This window comes from Tauraco erythrolophus, chromosome 4 (genome assembly GCF_009769465.1).
Source record: "Tauraco erythrolophus isolate bTauEry1 chromosome 4, bTauEry1.pri, whole genome shotgun sequence".
In the NCBI taxonomy this organism is placed as follows: Eukaryota; Metazoa; Chordata; class Aves; order Musophagiformes; family Musophagidae; genus Tauraco; species Tauraco erythrolophus.
Genome location: NC_141468.1, coordinates 67,138,352 through 67,158,601, shown reverse-complemented (window position 1 = coordinate 67,158,601; position 20,250 = coordinate 67,138,352). Strand labels below are relative to the sequence as shown.

The 20,250-nt window shown below is 43.1% G+C and overlaps 1 protein-coding gene across 1 annotated transcript in view; it reads right to left on the bottom strand.

The window, feature by feature from the left end:
- Positions 1-6,207: 6,207 nt before the first annotated feature.
- TMEM178B (transmembrane protein 178B) overlaps positions 6,208-20,250 on the bottom strand; it is a 226,252-nt gene continuing 212,209 nt past the window's right edge. Inside the window, exon 4 of the mRNA XM_086610635.1 lies at positions 6,208-6,458. Coding sequence (XP_086466761.1) covers positions 6,208-6,458 — 251 coding nt within the window. The remainder of the gene's footprint in view (positions 6,459-20,250) is intronic.

Sequence of the window (20,250 nt, the reverse complement as noted above, 5' to 3'; positions counted from 1 at the left end):
ATAGCAGCTGCTGTTTGGTTTCCTTTTTTCCACTCCTCCACCTTCCCCTGGAGATAACCTATATGAGCCTCTGTTAATTTCATTGCAAGTCTTCCCTGAGCAAGGAAGGACAATTGATGTGTGATTCTGGAGTGCTTTACTAGAGATGACCAATATTTCATTTCCCTCTTGTGGCCTATATTGAGGCAGTCGCCTAAGCTCTTGCTCCAAGTTAAACCCTAAACACATGGAAGGCATACTGCAATTAAATTGGCAGTATTGTATCAGGCTCCAGTTCTCCCCCTGATGTCAACAGGGAGCTTGTCAGAGCCCCTTGGCATCCGCAGTAGGTCATTTGTTTTAAAAGATGTTGCAATCTCTAACTATGGCTCTGAAGGAGCTGTAGGAGGCTGTAGGATAGGGGTATTAGTGGGGCAGACAGCATGGGAACTCTAAATCGGGGAGGGGAAAAAAAGGTAACATCTGATGACTGTTTCTTTCTAAAGCCAAAGTTTAGATGTTGTAAGTGTGTGAGCACGCATTTCATTTCTGGTGTTAATATCACTAAAATATTTTCTAAGGCACCTGATCCAATACTCACTGGAGCCAAGGGGCAGCTTTCTGTGGACTTCAACAGACTATGGAATAGATGTTTTATATTCCTGGCTACAATTGGAAACAGTGAGGCTCTAAGTTTTGAGCTAAGCCCTGTTTTTATGATCTTTTCAGCTTAGACTGGCAGAATTAAGATCTTCCATATCTGGCCTGGAGTTTGCAATCAAACTTTACGCTTGTTTGAAACTCAGTTCCTGACCTTGGAAGTTCATCTACCACTAATCTTTACATGCTGTTTGTGCTTCACGCACACTTTTTACTCTTTGTCTCTCAGTAGTGCCCAGCAATCGCTCAGAGCTGTCTCAGTTTTTCACCTTGAGTCTTCCCTTGCTGGCTGGATGAGCACAGCAGTGTGGGCCATGAAAGAGTGCAAAACCTGGGGGCAAGGAAATGCAGAGCTGGTTTGTGTGAGTGTGCCTGAGCACTCCTATAGCCCTTCTAGGCCTATGTAGAGACACACAGAAGAAAGAGCCCGAATAACGCATGTCTTTATTTAAGCTATACTTGGTAACATATTATTTCCTTTCCATTTCACTGCTGGCAGTTAGCTTGGCACTCAAGAATTAAGGACAGATTACAGTGATTTTCTTCTGAGCGCTGCTTATCAGTGGGGCTCCAGGGATGAGCCTGATTCAGAAGCGCTGCATGGTGGGTAAATGGACAGCCGTGGAGAGACAGTCTTCCAGGAATGCTTGGAAATCTGAGATACCCCCTGCATATCAATCCTCTCCCTCACTGACGTCGTTTTATTCATCATCCAATGAACTGCACAGCTAACATGCCATAGCTAAAAGTGGTCCCAAATGACTCGCATCTACAGGAAAGCAGAATACCTGCACTCTCATGATCCTCTCCTGGGAAGAGGAGGATCCTCTGTTTAGAGGACTCTGAAGGTTGGGTTTTTTTCCTTTCATTTGTTACTGCAGCTGGAATAACATTTTAAAAAGCATTGGCAATTTTTCAAAAGCAATATTTCAAAGAAATCGCTCTGGTCACTGGTGGTTTGTGATTCACTTGTGACTGTCCCTGGGGTAGAATGAAAGAAAAAAAAAGCCCAACTAGAAATATAACTGGAAGGACTGTACTATTTAGATGAGGGAAGATCAGTTGTGTGTTTGCAGAGAGAGAGAAAGGAGAGATGGTATATACAAGTGGCCAATATGAGTCAGGAATTTTAACACGCAAACAGCTTTAGCTTGAAGAAGGTGTCCTATACAGTACATAAGATACAGAGCACATGGACTCCTGCCATGTAGCCCCCTCATGTATACAGTGCCCCGGCAGGGATGGACAGCAGAACCCCCTGTAGCTAACTCACTGCAGTCACAGGACAACTTCACTGTACGATACCTGAGAGTCACTATACCCAAAACCTCAGCCTGCAGATCGCAGTGGGTTGAGCCAATTCATCCTGTGTCCCTGGGACTGGCATTTCATGATGGCTACGTTCACTGCAATCAAGTTCCTCTGTGTCTCTGGAGCACAGAGACATGTTGTCTCAGCAGAGCAACACGAAAGGCCACGTGCGGGCGAGAGCCTGCCTGCTACGGACCCCGTGTTGCCGCCTCCCGGAAAGGGAGACTGAATACCCACTGGTACATCAGGCTAGGACAAGAGTTGTCACTTTATCTACAAGGGTGGGACAAGAAAAGAAGAGCGGGGGCTGGACTCTGCAGGAAGCTGAACATCATCCAGGAAAGCACATTCTTAACTTTAAGCATATGAATAGTATACCACAGTTAAGGGGATTAGTCACATGCTCCAAGTAAAGCTCATGTTTAGGCGCTTCGCCAGAGCAGATCGGAGGGACAGGGTCAAGCTCCTTAATGCTGAGATCACAGCTAACAGATTTCTAATTAACTATTCCTCAAACTAGAAAACCAGACGCTAGTCAAAAAGCTTGAATCTCTCTTCAAAAAGATATTTCAAAGCCTTCCCAAAATGAAGAAACTCAGGCTAGATGGGATTGTCCTTTGGCTCAGGATAGATGGAGGCAGTAACCATTGCAAATTTGGATCTGAATGTATTTTGAGTCAACCCTGCTCTAAAGACAAGCCTGAGCCAACAGAAAGCATGGTGTGAGTCCACTTCAACAACATCGAAGCATGCAGGGCTCCTCCCTGTTCTGCAACTACCACAGAGGGAAATTCACAATATACCAAGAGGGGTTTGCCTTTATCTGAGGCAAAGATGGGAGAACTGGTGTTTGGACAAATGGTCCCTTTGAGGATCCAGTTTGAGATTAAGGTTATAAGATCATCTGCTTCTTCAGACACTCCCATAGTTTTTAAGTTGCTTTATAGCTACACAGGCCTTAGAAAGTTTATGCTATAGTGGGTGGAAAATCACAGAACTGGCCTAAAGATCCAGAGTTAACACTTTTCTGTTGTAAATAAAAATAATCGTGAGCCTCTTGTGCCATCATCACAAACAGACCAACACACGGTCTCATATACAGCTTGTAAACCAACACTATCAGGGCACACTTCATCAAGGCAGAACTATTTTCATGCCAGCTGCAGAAAGAAAGAAAAGCTTTGAGAATCCATGAAACAGCAACATTATTTCCATTTCTTTAAATCTGACTGCTATACCTCTTTCAAAACTGTATCTGTAAAAGAATGCACGCCATGAGCAGTCACAGACCACGCAAGACTGTGCATAGTCACGGGAGCTGTCATACTGCTTTCCAGGCCACAGGGCCTGATGGTGAACTCCAACTGGACACCTCTGTGTCCTTTAGTTTACCTAGGTCACTCCAGGTATCTGTATTCACGTGAAACACCTTCTCTATTGCACTCAGCACTGCAGAGAAGGAAGAGAATTTGCATTCAAAGCTGTTTTAATGAAACAATTACCATTTTTCTAAAGCATTAATATCTTAATGAGAAGTCTTTTTTTTTCTCCAAATTTCTGATATTTTGAAAAATTTCACAACATTTCTTAAAGGTCTCTTTTGGTTTGCAGTTGTAGGTTTTCTGTTTTCAGTTTTCATTTAGCTTTTCAAGAGTCGTTTTTATTTTTAATTTCCCTCTTCTGTCCAATGGCAATTCGTCAGCCTCCTTACCTAGTAGGCACTTGCACAGTCAAACAGTTTCAACGCTTTTCAAAACCACTCTATTTAAAAACCTTGCCAGAAAAAAAAAAAAGAAATAAACCAATCTACTTAAAAAGGAAGTTTCTTCAAAAGGCTTGCATTTTCAACATGAATAAATAAATACTTTCTCTGGTCACATCTAATGGAGAATGAAATGACAAAACTGCAGCTGCCACGGATGGCACTTCAGTGGCAACACACAGGCTTGGCATCTGGCATTGGCATGTTTGAGGAATTTGTAGACCAGAGAAAGTAAAAGCTAGGTAGTAGAGCAACAATGAAAGAAATCTGAATCTATCCTACTCCGAAATGCCCTCCAGAATCTTCATTTCTTTGGGCATTGTTAATAAAGCAACATCATCACACAAGGTGTAATGAGGAGGGGAAGCAGGGCTGGAAGGGGAATTCCTGACTATGCAATTGTATTGCATAAGAATTATTTGTTGGTTGGATTTTTTTAACTGAGCAAAATATTGTTCCTTGACAGCTGCGTAAATTGCATGACCTGGAAATCAATGCCTTCGTTTCTGTGCAGCAGGCACAGTCTCAACAGGTTGCCTCCTTCTCCTGGTGAGTTTTTGTAGATGCAGAGGATGAATTTTATTGACTAATGAGGACTGATGGCATGCAGCTATCATGTAAGAAAGGATTGCTGGTACTATCCCTGAATTAAGAGCATGTTGGATTGGGTTGGTTTTGGGGAGACCTTGTTTCTTTGCCCTGCCTCCCTTTGCCTGCATGTTTGTCAGTGGTACCCTCGGTCCTGCATATGGCCATTCAGTCATCGCCTCTTCAGACTCCCTTTGGTTACACCCGTGGCCCTTCCTCCTCCCCATCTTCCTCTCAGCCACTGGTCCCCTGCAAGGACCCACTTCTCTCACAGCCACAATGCTTTGCTTCCCCTAATGGCATTCGCCCGCCTCTCCAGACTTAGCTGTTCATTCAGCTCTTCTGGGATCTATGACCTGAATGATGAGAAGAGCAGAGTGAAGGAAAAAGGAGACAACGGGAAGAGAAGTAGCAGGAAAAAGAGAAAGACCAAAAAAGAGAGAGTCCCATTTGTGGATTCACAATTATATCATACAACGCTTGAGCTCATGGGAAATGGATCTCCGTTTTCTGCATCTGACCCTTTCACTTCCATCTGTACACAGTTCTAGATGGAGGGTGAAGATGTCCGGTGAACCGGGGCAGTTTCCAAAGACGAGATGTGGGAAGGTCTTATTTGGCATACATGAACACAACAAGAGGCATCTTTTACTTCTCCCTTACAAAAATTAGCTCCCCTTTTCTCCTTGGTAATGGCTTTTGCTCAGTTGTCTTCAACATCCAAAACGGAAACTTGATGAAGTCCCACTCCAGAAAGTACCTGGGAAGAACAACTGCCAGGACTCTCCCCACCTCCCTTCTCCCTGGTCAGTCTTCCCTTGGATCCACCATCCTGAACTCTCAGATGCTCCGTGAAAACAAAAAAACATCCTGAAATCCACCAAAGGAGACACGCTGTCTCAGACCTGACGGCTTTCCTCACGCTTCTGCACTTGTGGTGCCTCAGTCTTGGGCCACAAACACAGCATGGATGGTTTAGTGGACAATCACATTGCAATGTTTTAAATTTTTCTTTTTCTTAAAAAAAATAAATAAAAGAAGAGGGAAGAAAAAGTTATACACACATGTATCACAGCATTTTCAGAAGGCCTTCTGCTGCATTTATGTTAGCAGTTCAGCCTCAGTTGTAAGCCTGGATGTAAGGCAGCTGGAAGATTAAAATCGCATTGTTGGAAAGTCCGCTGAGATGTCCTCATGGAGTTTTTTGTTGTTGTTTTCTGTTTTTATTTTGTTAGATCTGTTTATTATTATTATTTATTATTATTATTTTCACTTGTTTGCTTCTCTCTAAAGTTTGGCAGGCAAAGAAAAAATGCTTTTCTGATTTTCCCCACACGTTCTGTCCATTTTGTTTTCTGTGTTTTAAGCAAAAACAAAAAACCAAAACCAATGACAGGGCAGGCTTCTGTCATTTTGTTTTAAGAAAGAAAAATAAAGGAGGTACGTTGTAGAGGTGGCTCAACTGCTTGATTTGTTCCTTTGCTTGCTGTTTGCATTTTCCCTTCTGGCTGCAATGGACAGGCTTTTTGTCCCCCCCATCCCACCCTCCATGTCCTGTACAGATTCTGGTTCCAGATCCCCGTACAGACCCCCTGTTCCCCTTCCCAAAAATGGCAGTAGGCAGGTGCAACTGTGTGTTCATTTGACCTCTAAGGTATGATGCTGAAGTTAAGAGTTGGATGGAAGAGCCACGTGAGAGAAAAGCTTTCCCATTGCTGTGAGAAAGAACGGAGCAACACAGAGTCCAGTGGAGATGTGAGTGCCGTGTTGGACTCAGCTTTACCTTGGCACTGGCATTAATTTCAGATTATATATATATATAATTATATATACATATATATGCATGTATAGGTATACATAGACACATATATGTATATATGTGTGTGTGTGTATGTTTGCTATTTGTTTTAGCACACTGTCCCATTCTCAGGTCTAGATTTGGGGTAGTTGGTCCTGGGGACAGGTTGGACAGAAGGGGCCAAAGTGCAGAAGAAGCCAGAGATAAGAGTGAGGCCCAGGCCCCCCCACGCACAGAACATGGACCAGCCATAGCCATGGCTGATGTCGTCGGGAAGTCCGTACAGGTAGCGGGGGTAGCGGGAGAGCTCAAAGTTGATTCCAGCCACGCACGTGCACAGTGAAATGATGCAGAAGGTTCCTGGAGGAGAGCGGGAAGGGGAGAAGGAGGGAGGAAAAAAACAAAGAGAAGTTAGAAGAGTGACAGACGTACCACTTTCCAAGCCGCCTGAGAAGAGCTGGTGCAAGCAGTAAGGAAACACTTCAGGGAAGATGTTTATATAGAAAGTAGCTTAGTCGAGCGGCTCCACAGGGAATGAACTGAGTGCCACCAGAGCCTTGGATATTGATCTGTTGCTGAACAGAGCTGTATGGAGAAACTTCAACAGGAAGAGTTTTTTCATTACAAGCACTCCTTTCATGAAACCATTTATTTTTCTGGAATTTTGCTTTAGACAAATACAGAGTGAATCATCATGTTATCAATATTTTTTTGGGAAAAAAATCTTGAATTTTTCATTTAATTTCAATTATTCAGCAATAGATTTTATAGAAGAAAATTTTATGGAATACTTGACGTATTCTGGCTCTGTCAAAACATAAACTTGAAATCACTCGGAGAGATTTTTTTCAGGCTTTCCTTATATAAAAATCTAAAATCTTTCATTATATACTCCCCTTTTAAATATCACTGTCAAAATCATAAAATCCCTCCCAAAGTTCGGATTCTACCATCTGATTCCAGTCCCAATCTAGATGCCCTCTGCAGCGTTGGGGAAATCTTCAAAATATCTCGTTCTTGTTTTCTTTCTCTGCAGCAATATTTCATTTCTTCTTGAGAACACTGCAAGGACAGGCTTCATAACTTTGTCAGGTGGTAAGTGTTACAGAAAGTCAAACATTTCAGATGAGGCTGAACCTTAGTCCACCCAGATGAGTCTAATTTTGATCTTTGGCCTCCAGCTTCATCAGAGCTCAACTCTGAGCTCCTGAAATGTCACAGTTGCCACCCACACACCAAATAATGGATAGCTACGCACGCTACGTGTCTGTCTCAAGAGATAACAACTAAAGTCAACATAAAATTGGTAGTTTATTTTTCCTCTCTGATTCCACCCTATGTGAGCCTCTCTGAATTGCCTGGAGAGCCCTGGGCACAGAAGGCACATTGCAGGATGTGTGCTCTAGTAACACGTGCGGCCAGTCCTGTGGGTCGTCCCACTGTTCATGCACAGATCAGTAGCGTGCTACCTATGCAGCATGTCCTGCATCTTTTCACTAGCAGCTGTGGATTTTACACTCCCCACTCTGAAGACACAGGTAAGATTATGTGGCAAAGTCACCTGGAATTAGGCTTAGAAACTGGAGGCATTTGTAGGAACATAAATACCACCAAAAGCCTGTGGATTTCTGACCATACTCACCTCCTTTACTTGGTAAGCATATCACACAGGCCCAGAATCTGCAGGCAAATCTTTGTCACAGACCTGCTGTGAGACCACTGTCACGTCCCTCTCTATTCCCTCTTCTGATCACTGCCCTATTTGGACTGTCTTTTCTCCCATGTGTTTCGGAGCGCCACTTGTAGATACTCTCAGTTGTAAAGGTCAGGGAATATGGGAACTCTGGGTGCCTCCCCTAATGCTGCTAGATGGCCCAGGTTATTCATAAGTACTCATATTATGATGGTGCCAACAGAGTACCAGTCAGGACAGGCGAGCTGCTGCGGCAGGTACTATGGCTATTTAAATAAAGTCTGCCTTCTTGCCTCACAGCAGAACCCAATTAGTCTACAGTCAGTGTTCTGGACTTTTGCAAACACCTTGTGAGACTCCAGGCTCTATAGCTGTCTTCAGAGATGTTCTACACCACTTCTAAGCACAGGGCAGGATAAATGGAGAGGTCTCCCTCCAAGAAGCCATTACTCAAAAACCAGATTGCTTGATTAGAAACCACACACTCCTTCCCGTGTTTTACCATGTCACTTAGCTTATCCAGTAACACGAAGGTGTCCGGCAAGAATTTGGTTGTCCCCTGTGTGACATGTCAACATAACTAGTACATTGTGAGATCAGGGGAAAAAAGGATCCATCAGAGCCACTGTGATCTGAACCAAGCTCCGTGGCCCATTTCAAATGGCTGTGGTTAGAAAATAACATGAAAGGCCTTTCTTAGCTAGCAAGAACATGATAATTTCAGCTCGCTTGAAATATAACATTGTTAAGAGAGGTGGGTGGGAAAATCTGTGCGGCCAGACTGAAGCTGCACTTGCTAAGTACAAAAGGGAAGGAAATAACTTCGGATTTCAAATACTCCCTGTGCTTTCACGCTTTGTCTTGGTTATTTTGATTACAAGCTCTTCAAGGCAAGGAGCATTGCTTACTCTTTATATTTGAACAGGGCCCAATATATTGGCACTCCACCTTGCTTGGGGTATTCTGCCCCATAACAAAGAACAATAAAGAAGAATGAGTAACAACAAGAGAGAATAAAGCAAATCATGGCCATGAGCCTTCTTTAAAAACAGGCTGCCCCTGTCCTGCCCCTTCACTGGAGAACGTGCTAATCCCACGGTGACAAATAATGACTGCTGTATGCAGCTTTAGAGGATGCGCAGCACAGTCCTCAGCCAGTCACCCCTCTGTGCTTCTGCAGGATGTCTTGTACGGCACAGGTTTATCATCAGCCTCCCTGGTGCTATTCATTACAGACACAAAAAATGCCATTTTATACCACCTAGAGAAATCTTTACGGCCATTATACAAGTCCTATGTGTTGTCTGTATTCAGCCCAGCGAGGAAGTTCCCGCTTGTAGCTAATCTAGCCTTTCACCAGGAGGGGTATTGATGAAAACTGAGTACAGTTACTACTTTAGGACTGTTCTGTGGCTTTTCCTCATGAATTGGCAACTGTAACACAAAGGATCATCCTTGCAAATCACACAATTTTTGGCCATCATAGTGAAAGAGTCATGGTGGAAGGGATGCAGAGACTGAGCTTACCCTTGGCAATGCAGCCTCTGCTACTCTGGGTAAGACACAAAGCTGGGATGGCAGGAGGAGGGAGACTGCTGCTCCTGCCCATGACACTGGCTGCGCTATGGACACGGCACTTTAGAGGCAGCAGGATTGCAGCAAGTCATGAGCATCCCCAATCCTGAGATTCTTTCTCTCCCCAGAAACGGAACCCTTATTCTCTTTCCTGGCAGGTTCTTGCCATCAGTGAGGTGCCCCCCTACATGTGCACTAATGTCCCAGATCCCAGGGCAGCTGCAGCAATACAAACTTTTCTTTCTTTGTGAAAAACACTTGTGATAACTCTAGCTCAAGCAGATGACCAGACCTGAAGGCTGGTGGTCCAAGGCTCGGCACTTGCACTGCAGCACTGGCACACAGAATGTGAATGACAGGCAGTAGGTAATAAAAGTGCACTGGGGATGTGCTGGTACACAAGCTGGACAGGGAAGATAAAGACCATCTCCTTCAGCAGCTGGGGAGAGCAGAATGGACTAAGTTCTTTGTGCTGGGTTTGCACGTTATCCTCCTAAGCGAAACATTAACGAATGAGACAAGGCAACTGCAGTGTTTTCGACACACGAAATTCACGTGTCATTGTAAAATGCTTCAGTCAGGTGAGAGATGAAATTACACGTAAGGCTGTGTCTGCGCCACGGAAACTGCTGTTTGAGATGTCGTCAAACCTCCACCCTGGCTCGTCATCAGACAGCTGCCCTTCTTCTCAGGCTGATTTTGGCAGTGCCCGTGCTAGCGGACTGATGATCAACAGCGGTTTGAGCACCTGAGCTATTCAATACCTCATGGCTATCTTGCGCTTTTCCTTCTCATGTATTATGGAAGAAGAATATTAAACATTGTACTGAATGTATTCTCCATTTAGACTGGAAGCATGTTTAGGACAAAGATGAATTTATTTGCTATATATGCGCAAAAGATTGGGGTCCTGCCACCCTTGCTGCAGGGGTAGACATGGTCAGGAGAGGGATGGCTGGGAAGGGTAACAGCATTGTTGGTCAAAGCCTAATTTGGTGTGGATTATGAGTCAGAGCCCTTTACTGTAGCTGTTTCTAAGCGTGTTTATATCAAGCAGAGCCGTGGGCCTCTGCTGCTAGGAATTTTTTTTTTTTGTAAACATTCCTTTTCTTTCTGATCAGCTAGCTGTGAGAGGGACTGCAATGCCTCTGTTTGCGGTTTTCAAACCACACCTAAAGGGGAGAGCAGAACTGCTTGTGAGTGAACTGATTTAAACACAAGCAGGCTCAAACCACCTGTACCAAATACATTTGAATTTTGCCTCATGCTGGTGCCCCCCTGAACCATGTCAGAAGCCAGCCACATCCTTCGCCCACAGACCTGGCTTGGCTTCCAGAGCAATGGAGCTTGAGGGATTTCACAGGGTCCATGGTGTTTTGTGAGACAAGAACTTCTGCCTTTCTTAGATAGGCTGCAAATGAAGGTGAGCTTTTGTGGTGCTGGTGCACAAACAGACCCCGTTGGCAGGAGCTTCGTCTAAACATCCTCATCCCTGGTTTTAGTAATGAGGAGTGTGACTGTAGCCTGAAGGAGACATCACAAATTTGAAGTCAAGGGAAGTCCAAAAAGCCAGTAATTAAAATGATCCAGGCACCAATCCCACCTCTGAGACCCTCCTCTCTACAAATCATTTTTCTCATTATATGGAAAACGTTTCCTCAATGTCTGATGGAACAACGCTTGTTCTCTCCCTTCCCCCATAACAGCCAAAAATGACTCACGAAGTAACTGTGCTGTCAGACATAAAGTAAACAGACAAAAAAAATCCTGATTCTTCTCCCGTTCTGTTTTTTTTTTTTTCAGAGATTAAAATGTCGAGTATTACTTACAAACACTAGTAGATAAAAAGAGAAACACAAAGGTATGGATTTTAAGATGTCCTCTGAAACCAAGCAGTTCTCAAATAAATGCGAATCTCAACCTTTCTGAAGTATTTCTAGTAGCTGCGATTGATGGCAATTTGTGGCCACTAATGTCTTTGGAAGGAGCACTGTTTATTTAATTATCATCACTTTTTTATTATTGGGTTATAGGGAAAAAAATCTCACAAGTGAAACAACATTATCTTTACTTTCTTTCTGCCCTACTAGCTTTTGCCATTTTCAAGGTACATCAAACAAACGAATAAAATGAAGTCTGATCCTAAATTGGAGTGTGTACCATTAGCTATTTAAATTATATCACAATCAAATGAAATTATTAAAGAATAAACCGAATTCCTTCCCAACCAGTGATGACAAAAGCCTTTTGGAGGGAGCAGCTTTGCAGTAAACTCCTTCTGTGCACGGATTAAACGCCTCAGCAGCACGCAGCTCTTGAGAACACTTTATTGCTCTGTGCATACAGGCATAGAATATAAATTATTGCTTAATTATGTACTGTTCCAGCAGAAGCAGCTTGCACCATCACCGATAGGCTGCAGAATAGCAAGGGGTTTACTGGAAAATTTCCCTTATAAAAAAAAGCTGAGATGGAAAGAGAAGTCTGACTGGGTGATGGAGATCCAGTGCAGTGTCCTTGTGAGATGATAAACCCGCCTGGGCTGGAACTTAACACATTTTTATCTTTTACTAAGAACCAGAGAAAAGAGCGGGGTCTATAGCAGTGCTATGATATTGCATTATAGCTCCTGCCAGAATGTGGTTTGCATTTGGCCTTTGGCCTCCTCCCTCAACGTGTACCAGCGGCGTCCGTGCCACACCAGCGCTGTACGTCTGCTGCGTGTTGCTTCAGCAGCCGTGCCTGTCTATTAAATTGCCGCTGCACAAGCCGTAATATGTTATGGCATCAGAGGACTATGTATCCTCTGTCACAACTGCACATACTTCATGGGTACCATCCGTAGGCTCATGTAAATCAGTATAATATATGGAGCAACATTACAGCTGTTAAGGGCTGATCTCCAGTTTGCCATGCCGGTACAACTGAGTGCCAGTCTGTATTGCATGTTATAGCACCCTGCAGATCTGCACATGGTGACATTTCTGCTACCATATCCCACAGTGCACAGGACTGCACCAGGAGTGGATATCCATGCTGGATATCTACAGCAGCCAGTGAGCACCAACTATGGGGAAGCACCTTTTGAAGTTCAGAGTCAGCACGAACGGCAAAAGCAATACCACTTAGCTGAAGGCACATTGTTTTGATAAAACTTCCCTAGGGTGAAACAGGGAAGTTGATCAAAACCTGAGTTGAATAGCCCTCTGATTACTTTAGCAATGGTGATTCTTATGACCCACCCAAAATCAGCTAGCAATAATAAAGTGACTTGACTACAGCCATTAAGCAAACATAATGGCTCATGAACTTGCAGCCACAACAGAGGAGGCAGCAAAAATTGCGCCAGTTGTAGTAACGGGATGTGATTCAGTATTTTACTGGGAGTAGAAGGGAAAGGAAGAGGATCTCCTAATGTCAAAATGAAGAAACACATTAATCAAAGGTTAGTGAAATTATCCCATCGCTGTGCTGGCAAGCACCTTGCTTGGCACCATGCAAAGGCTGCCGGCAGGCTTCTTTCACCCCCTGCAGTACAGACCTCCCAGGATGACCCAGGCAGAGGATAAAACTTTAAATGGAAAGGGGCACTGGAGGTCTGAGCAAACTCCTGTAACTCCATCACATCTCAGATTTGCCAGATGACAAGACACCTAAGTTTAGTATCAAACTGTACCTCAGGCAAGTGCTTCCTCACCTAGCCTTTGCCAGAGCTGAAGAGAAACTCATGGAGTCAGGTAGGGTTTGCCTTGTCACACGATATCTCCCATAGCATGGGGAATCCATGCACCACGTTGTATCTGTTTTTTCAGCAACCAGGTCGTTCTGCCTCTCTCCATGTAAAGTCTTTTTCTTCCAGTCAAAACATGGAGTCTCTAAGAAGGAACCTCAGAACGAGCCTCAGAGGGTTTGTGGAATCTTTCTTCTGTAGGAAACCTTAAATTGCTGAAAAGTCTTCAGACAGATATTCTTCAAGACAAGTGAAACTGGAGAACAGACACAGTACAAACAACTTCAGTGTAGCCTTCTTCCACGTTGCCTAGTGTGTGCCACTAAAAATAAAGAGGGAATACATTCAGACCTGGAAGGGTAGAGCTACTCGCATGCCTTTTTAATCCTTTTCTTAGCTGAAGTCACTACTAAAGAAGCCATGGGGAGCTCTGGTGATAGTAGTGGTGGTGATCTGGATATTTTCCCCTTCAGGTGCTGGAGAGAAGCTTATCCATTCGTTTCTTCAAGTCATCAAAGGACTCTGGTTGCAAAACTTTCAGTTGTTTGTACTGAATGTGAACTGAGGACCTTTGATGCAAAAGGCTCTGGGCTCTGGTATTGTTTCCCTAAGCTGACTTGCCAGGAACAGAAAAATCCTTTCTGTATGTGCTAAGTGATACAGTTATTGAGATATAATAGCCAGAAATCAAAATAAGATGCAATTGTCTTGTCAACAAGGACCACTGAAGGCAGGCTATCCCTATGAAGATTACATCATTCATGTGAATGCTCGCAAGCAACAAACTATCTTGACACCTTCGTTACTGCCTTAAATTGTCACATGCTGAAATCTTTCCTGTTGAGGAAATAATTCTGTGGCCCACACAAGTACATTGGCAGGACTCGTCTCTGTAACCCTTGGAAGAGCCAAGTTGGGCAGAAACAAGGAAAGCCCCACTCATCTAGTTTCTGTCAGGTTCAGCTGCTTTTTCTGTGCAATTTCCAGTGGTCAGTTGGACTATGTCCAGGCAGATGAGCCCAAGCAAGCGTAGCAGTGATTTGTCCAAGGGGAATGTTGTTTTTCTAAGCTGACAATCTGAGGAGCCAAGAAGGTGAATCTAAACCTTGCTTCAATCTCTGCACTTAACAAAAAGATCTGCCACACACAGAAATTTGCTCTTCTTTCTCTCTGTAAAGAATTCTTCCTACGTATTACTCTTCCCGCTGTTGCATGTGCAGTCGTCTTTGATGCCAGGCATGCGAACATCTCAGCAAACTTTTTTTAATAAAAACCAACCCAATAATAAATGCCAGTTTTGTTGTCATTGTCTTTCTTTGGCCTTGATGCATCTTGCCATTGGAATTCATAAGTCAGCAACAGATCGAAGACCTGGTGACATTATTAAGGGATAAGGAACAACCACAGAATTTTAAAATACATATAACTTGTTTTCCAGGGCTGTGGGTGGGAAAGTCTTTTGTGTTTCTATCAGGTCTGTCTCCCTTACTTTGCTTCTACTTTAATTCACCTCCTGTCAACCCCCGAAAGACCCAGTGTCATCCCTGAGAAGCAAACTAGAATGTATGCCCTTCACAGACTACGCTAGGTTTCAGTTCTTGTAACTGTAGAAGGTACTGATGCTTCTGTCAGTACCTCTGGTCCTGGCGAGGGAGAAATTACAAGTCAGTGTAGCTGACTTAAAATGAACACACACAGGAGTATGAATAGTTCTTTTTGCTGAAAAGCCAGAGTGAGCTGAGTCCTTAATTTACTGCACGCTAAGTTCTGGGGGACTGATTTGAGTTAAGACTGAAAAACAGCGAGTTTATAGGTGTGCATGGACTACTTGCCCTGTCTTTTGGTCCAGACTATGAGATCTCTGCATCTCATTATGATTCCTTTTCTCTCCTTCTCCTAAATGCCAGTGCTCTTCTGTGTTCAGGTGCAAGGTTGCTGGAATTGCTTGTGTTGATATTTCTCCCCCAGCATGCAAGTGTACATCTAGGAGCATCAGAAACGAGCCATGGGAAAAAAAAAATCCAACGCATTTGAAGATTGACTTTGAAGTCAGCTGATAATGTTTCCATGGAGACCAAACGCTATGGAGTTGACAATGAATTAATGAATTCTCCTGTCATGCCTTTCCTTTCAGACAAAAAAAAAAAAAAAAGACCTCTAAATGACTACACTGTGCAGTACAGCTGTGCTATTGATTTGAAAAAAACATTTTTATATCCAACTGCATTCTCTTATAGACATGTTAACTCTTAGGTCCCAGCTTTTCAAGGCTAAATTTGTTTATATTGATCTAAAGAATCAGCTAAATTCCTGAGGTATTGCAAAAAAAAAATAACATCTAATGAAAATAGTGTTCTCTGAGAAGAAGAAGGATGAAACTCTACTTTCGAACTTACGCTGCTGGTGATGCAAAGATAGGTGTTATGATTCCCCTTAAGGAGTATTACAGTGATGCACAGAAGCCCCTACACTGCAAGTAGGTGATCTTTCATGTTTCCAGAGTCTCCTATTTTGTTTTCAAAATGGGTGTCAGCATTAATAAATAAATGCAAAATGTGTTCTCAGTGCACCATTAAGCATAGAGAAGTACTAGAAGCAAAGACTTGACACTCTACTCCTGCTCTGCCTTTCAAGCAAAACGTGTTGTAAGCCTTTTTGTGCAGTCAGCTGAGCAACTGTTTCCTAGCTTGAAAACGCTAAACAGGCCACCTTGATGTCATATTAAAACCCCAAAAGATGGCAAGGAGGATGTATGCTCATGTGGGTGATTTCTTAAACGTTTGTTTCTGGAGTGAAAACAGGAAATTAGGTAATATTCAAAAGGAAAGTGATACTAATTCCTAAAGAGTGATTACTAATGGTTAGTTAGTCAGGATGAAGAAATGCCTCTAGTCCTATCTGCGTATGTGGACTGGACAATGTATATGTCTAGTGGACCTATATCCATATATATATATGTAGGGACATATATCCATCAGTGTCCAGGTTTTGAAATACCTAAGAAAAGAAGGGCTACTCTTTAGGCCCCCAAAAACATAGCCTAAAACAGAACCAAAGAACATGACCTGCAACCCCATCTGTGAGGGATACCACAAGCTGTGTAGGAGACAGCTGTTTGGAAAGAGGGACTGACAAGTCCCGAAAGTGGGGAAAAAGCATATTTTTAAAACCAGGCTAACTCTTATTACCTTAATATGCATGCACTCGGCCTCGTTATGTTACTGCCTGACGGCACAGAGCCTAAGGCACAGAGCCTGCATGGCTGCTCCGGGCTCTGAGTCTCATCAGAAGTCCATAAAGACCTTCATCAGCTCCTTTTCTGCCTTCCCCAACACCCTCCTAATGTGTTTGATGGTTTTAAACAATCAAGAGCCTTAGAGAGGTTTAAACATTTAAAACCTATTAACGCTGTGCGTTAACTCAAGTTAATTCCAATTTGAGGCCTTAAATCACTTTAGAGCATAATGCAAAATTTAACCAAAGCACAAGCAGGAACAGGAGCGCACTTGTGTGGTGTGGGAGACAAGGCAGAGAGGGGACTGACCTTGTTGCGCTGAGGCCTGTTTCAAAGACTTTCCTAGCAATTTATGGCACCTCGTGATACAAACCAGCCTTTGTCTCCATCTGGAGGTCAATCCACATAAAATAAGTTCTTACAGTGGTCTGCAAGGAGTTTTGCCAAATTCTTAACTTCCTCTGCAATCATCATTAATTTAGTATCTCCTGCAGGATTAAAACATGATTGGCATCTCATTTTTTCCAGAGATGCAACTTTTTTTGAATTATAGATACTTTCAAACTGGCAAAAGGTATTATGCCTTTGTGAAAACTATATTTATGCCAAGCTTCACAGCTCAGATTACAGCCACTTACTGTAGACACAGCATACACTTGTGCACACGCATGTGCATTTGCGCTTGCCCTTTCTATACAGAGAAGAAGATTTTATGTAAGCTTTCTTACACTATTCCATTTGGGAAGATGCACAAGAAACTGGATTTTCAAGGAATAATGTTATGGAAAAGAAAAAAAAAAAAAGATCACAGAAAAGATCTTCAATCTTCCGTGTTATGATTGATCCTGTCACTATAAGTGAACATCCTGAAGAATGGGTAGAGACCTTGATCATTAGTGAGAAACAGAAATCTTAGGTGCCCTATGAGAGTCTCCATATTTCCAGATGAACTCCGAAGAACGTCTTTCACCTTCTCTTTTTGTTTATCTTTCTCTTTGCCTGCTCTTGGCAGCTGCTATGATGGAAGGTACTTCGTAACTGCCTAGAAGACGTCAATCACAGAGCTTTGCCTTAAGCTTGCTGTATTAAATTGCTCCATTTTTGTTTCTTAAATTATTCAGCAACGGAATGATTATTTTGAGACTGCAGGACCACAGTTGTGTAGAATAAACACTCTTATTTTCTACTGCTATGTGCTATTTTCTAAGTACAGTGAGTTAAATTTGGGACTCAAATGACTCAACAGCTGGTAACGATCCATGGCTGCAAATACACAGATGCCTCAGTTGTCATCTACTAACATATGCACAGCGCAGGCAAAGGAAGCACAGCACACAGGCTTGGGGATTTTGAAGACAAGACTCTCTGGAGGCGGGGAGTGAAAGAGGCTACAGACATGTGCGGCACATCTGTACCGACAACTGTGCTGTCCGGGCTCCCAAGCCCTGTTTTGAAGACCCTCTTTCTGATGGGGTTTGCGTCCCTATCAGCCTGGTGGTCAGCTCCTGGACACAGTGAGTACTGCTCTGGCAGCTGCTGGGCTCTAGCACACACGTTGGCACAAACCTCTGAGTGCGTCCTTGTCCCCCGGGCGCCTTGTGACGGACCCACATGAAGTGTGGCATGGCCGGGGCGAGAGAAAGTGAGCTGGTGTAAATGGTCAGTCCATCCTCTGTCTGCAGGCCTAATAAAGCAGTTTGTTGACTTACCCCTGGACTGAGGGAAGGAATATTTTGGAAATATTTTTGAGGAGTGAGGAGGATGGAAATGATTTATAAAAGGTTATTTCTCCCTGGATTAGAATACAAAAGTAGAATGCACTCATACATTCGTAAGTGAGTTTAATAAACATCCTTTCTTGTGTATCTGAAATAAAGCGTTAAATTGTGCCAGCACACCTGCATAACTTTATTTTTTCTTCCCTCTCACACATCTTTCCTGCGTGCTTATCTCTGCTGCAGCAGCCAGCACTGGAAAGAATAGGTGTTCATCTCTGCTGTGGGAAAAGGTTTGAAGCTTTTGTAACCCTGACCTCGGTCCTGTGAGTATGGATGGGCTGCAAAAAGCAATGTCTCAGCAGCACTCTTAGGCGAGTCAGAAGGAACCCAAATCAGCAGCAGAAGTGGAGCTCTCAAATGGCACTTGAATATTCCAAATTGGCAGATCGTCATTGGAAAGAAGGGAGGAGAAGAGGATGAAAGAAATTCCCCATGTTTCTGAAAGCAAATGCTAGGACAGAAAAACAGAGAGGAAAAACTCCCCAGCACTGCTATATGTGTATAGGAAGGCTTTCAGCCCTTTCAGTGCCAGCAAAAAGGGGATTTCAGAATCCCAAGCAAAGCCCCAAGCCCAGTATTTAATGAAAAAATGTCACTAGGTAAAGACAAGAAATGAGCTGCTATGTGAGACTACAGATCATTTTATTACAGATCTGCATGGTGAAGCTAAATCACATGAATAAGGGCATTTAGCAGCTGGAATAATTTCCAAATAGACTAATTAGAGACTGAATTATTAATGGTAAAATTTATAATTGGCTCAAAGCAAGGTTACAGCAAGAAACACACTTGACTTTGCAAGGAATAATGAGTATTTGCAAGACTAGTAAAATTATATGCTTCTCTAAGGAAACTGTTAGCGAATGGGGAAAAACCCTAAAGTGATCCTAAAGTACATGTCACAAGACAAAACTGGCAGAGACCAGATAAGAGTGAAGAGAATAGGTAAAACAGTAAACAAGTGCAGAGATGATTTACTGCATTTATTTGCAGTAAATTTGGAACAAAATAAGACAATGCAGAAGTCTCTCCCCGAAGGGCTGCCTTGTTAGGCATGCAGTAAAACTCCTAACTATTTCTCTGAAATGTGTTCTCAATACAAATTACAGAGTTGCAAAAGGAAAATACATGAATGTGCAGCTGAAGGACAGAGCTCTGATAAGGATGATAAAACGTCATTCTTTGTGGGATTTTGATACATTTACAAAGGCAAGTGAGGTAGCTTTGGCCAGGGATGTAATTTGGCCAGGGATAATTTAGTGCTGAAGCAAGTACCAGAACAAGATATTGGAAGTGCCATTTTATATTTCAAGCTGGGACAAGGGTCGGCAGTTTAGCAGGAAGGTGCACTTGGTAGGGATGGGGAGAATGCAACCACTGCCAAAACACGAACGTGTCACGAGCCCTGCCACCCCACTTTCCCCGTGGCAGGCACTGATGAGGAGGAAAAAGGGTTCCGGAGCATTTAGGTACAAAGTCAGCCCTGCCTTCAAAACTAGAAATAAATTGAGCCATGTGGCATTTTGAAACAGCTGACAGAAATGAAATCAGAGCTGAACTGGGAAAACTATCAGGCTATCAGAGATTGTCTTTAAAAGCTGATTTTATACAGCAAGTCCAATAACAGAAGATGTGGTGAAGTTGGGTTTGCACGGTTGTGGGAGGACAATCAATGTAGCAGAATCTGAGATGCTGAAATAGGAAAATCCTATGAATTAATGTGCTGGAGAGCAGGTGGAAAAGTCAATAGTTAGATGGATGTATAGCTTGTCTGCTTATCATGATACGGGAAATATTCTTAAACATCTTGATCAAGAGCTGAGAGATTTCTGAAGATACAGGAATTTGCCTTGGTAGTGTTGCCAGTGTGCCAATTCGTAGCATCCCAACTCTTTAGGGCTGGAAGTAAAACTGAAATTTGGCCTTGACCTGGCAATATTACCTACTGTTGAGGGAGTAAAGACACGGACCAAATGAACTGACAGGTTTGCCACGGTAATAAATCCAAACAAGTCAAGAATGTGGATACATTCAAAAGAACTTCTCAAAGCCAGAAAATGTGACTGCTACTTCCTGGGAACTGATGAGGAGGTCACGTCTAGACTTCAAAAAGCAAAGGCATGTGTTTGGTTCAAGCAAAT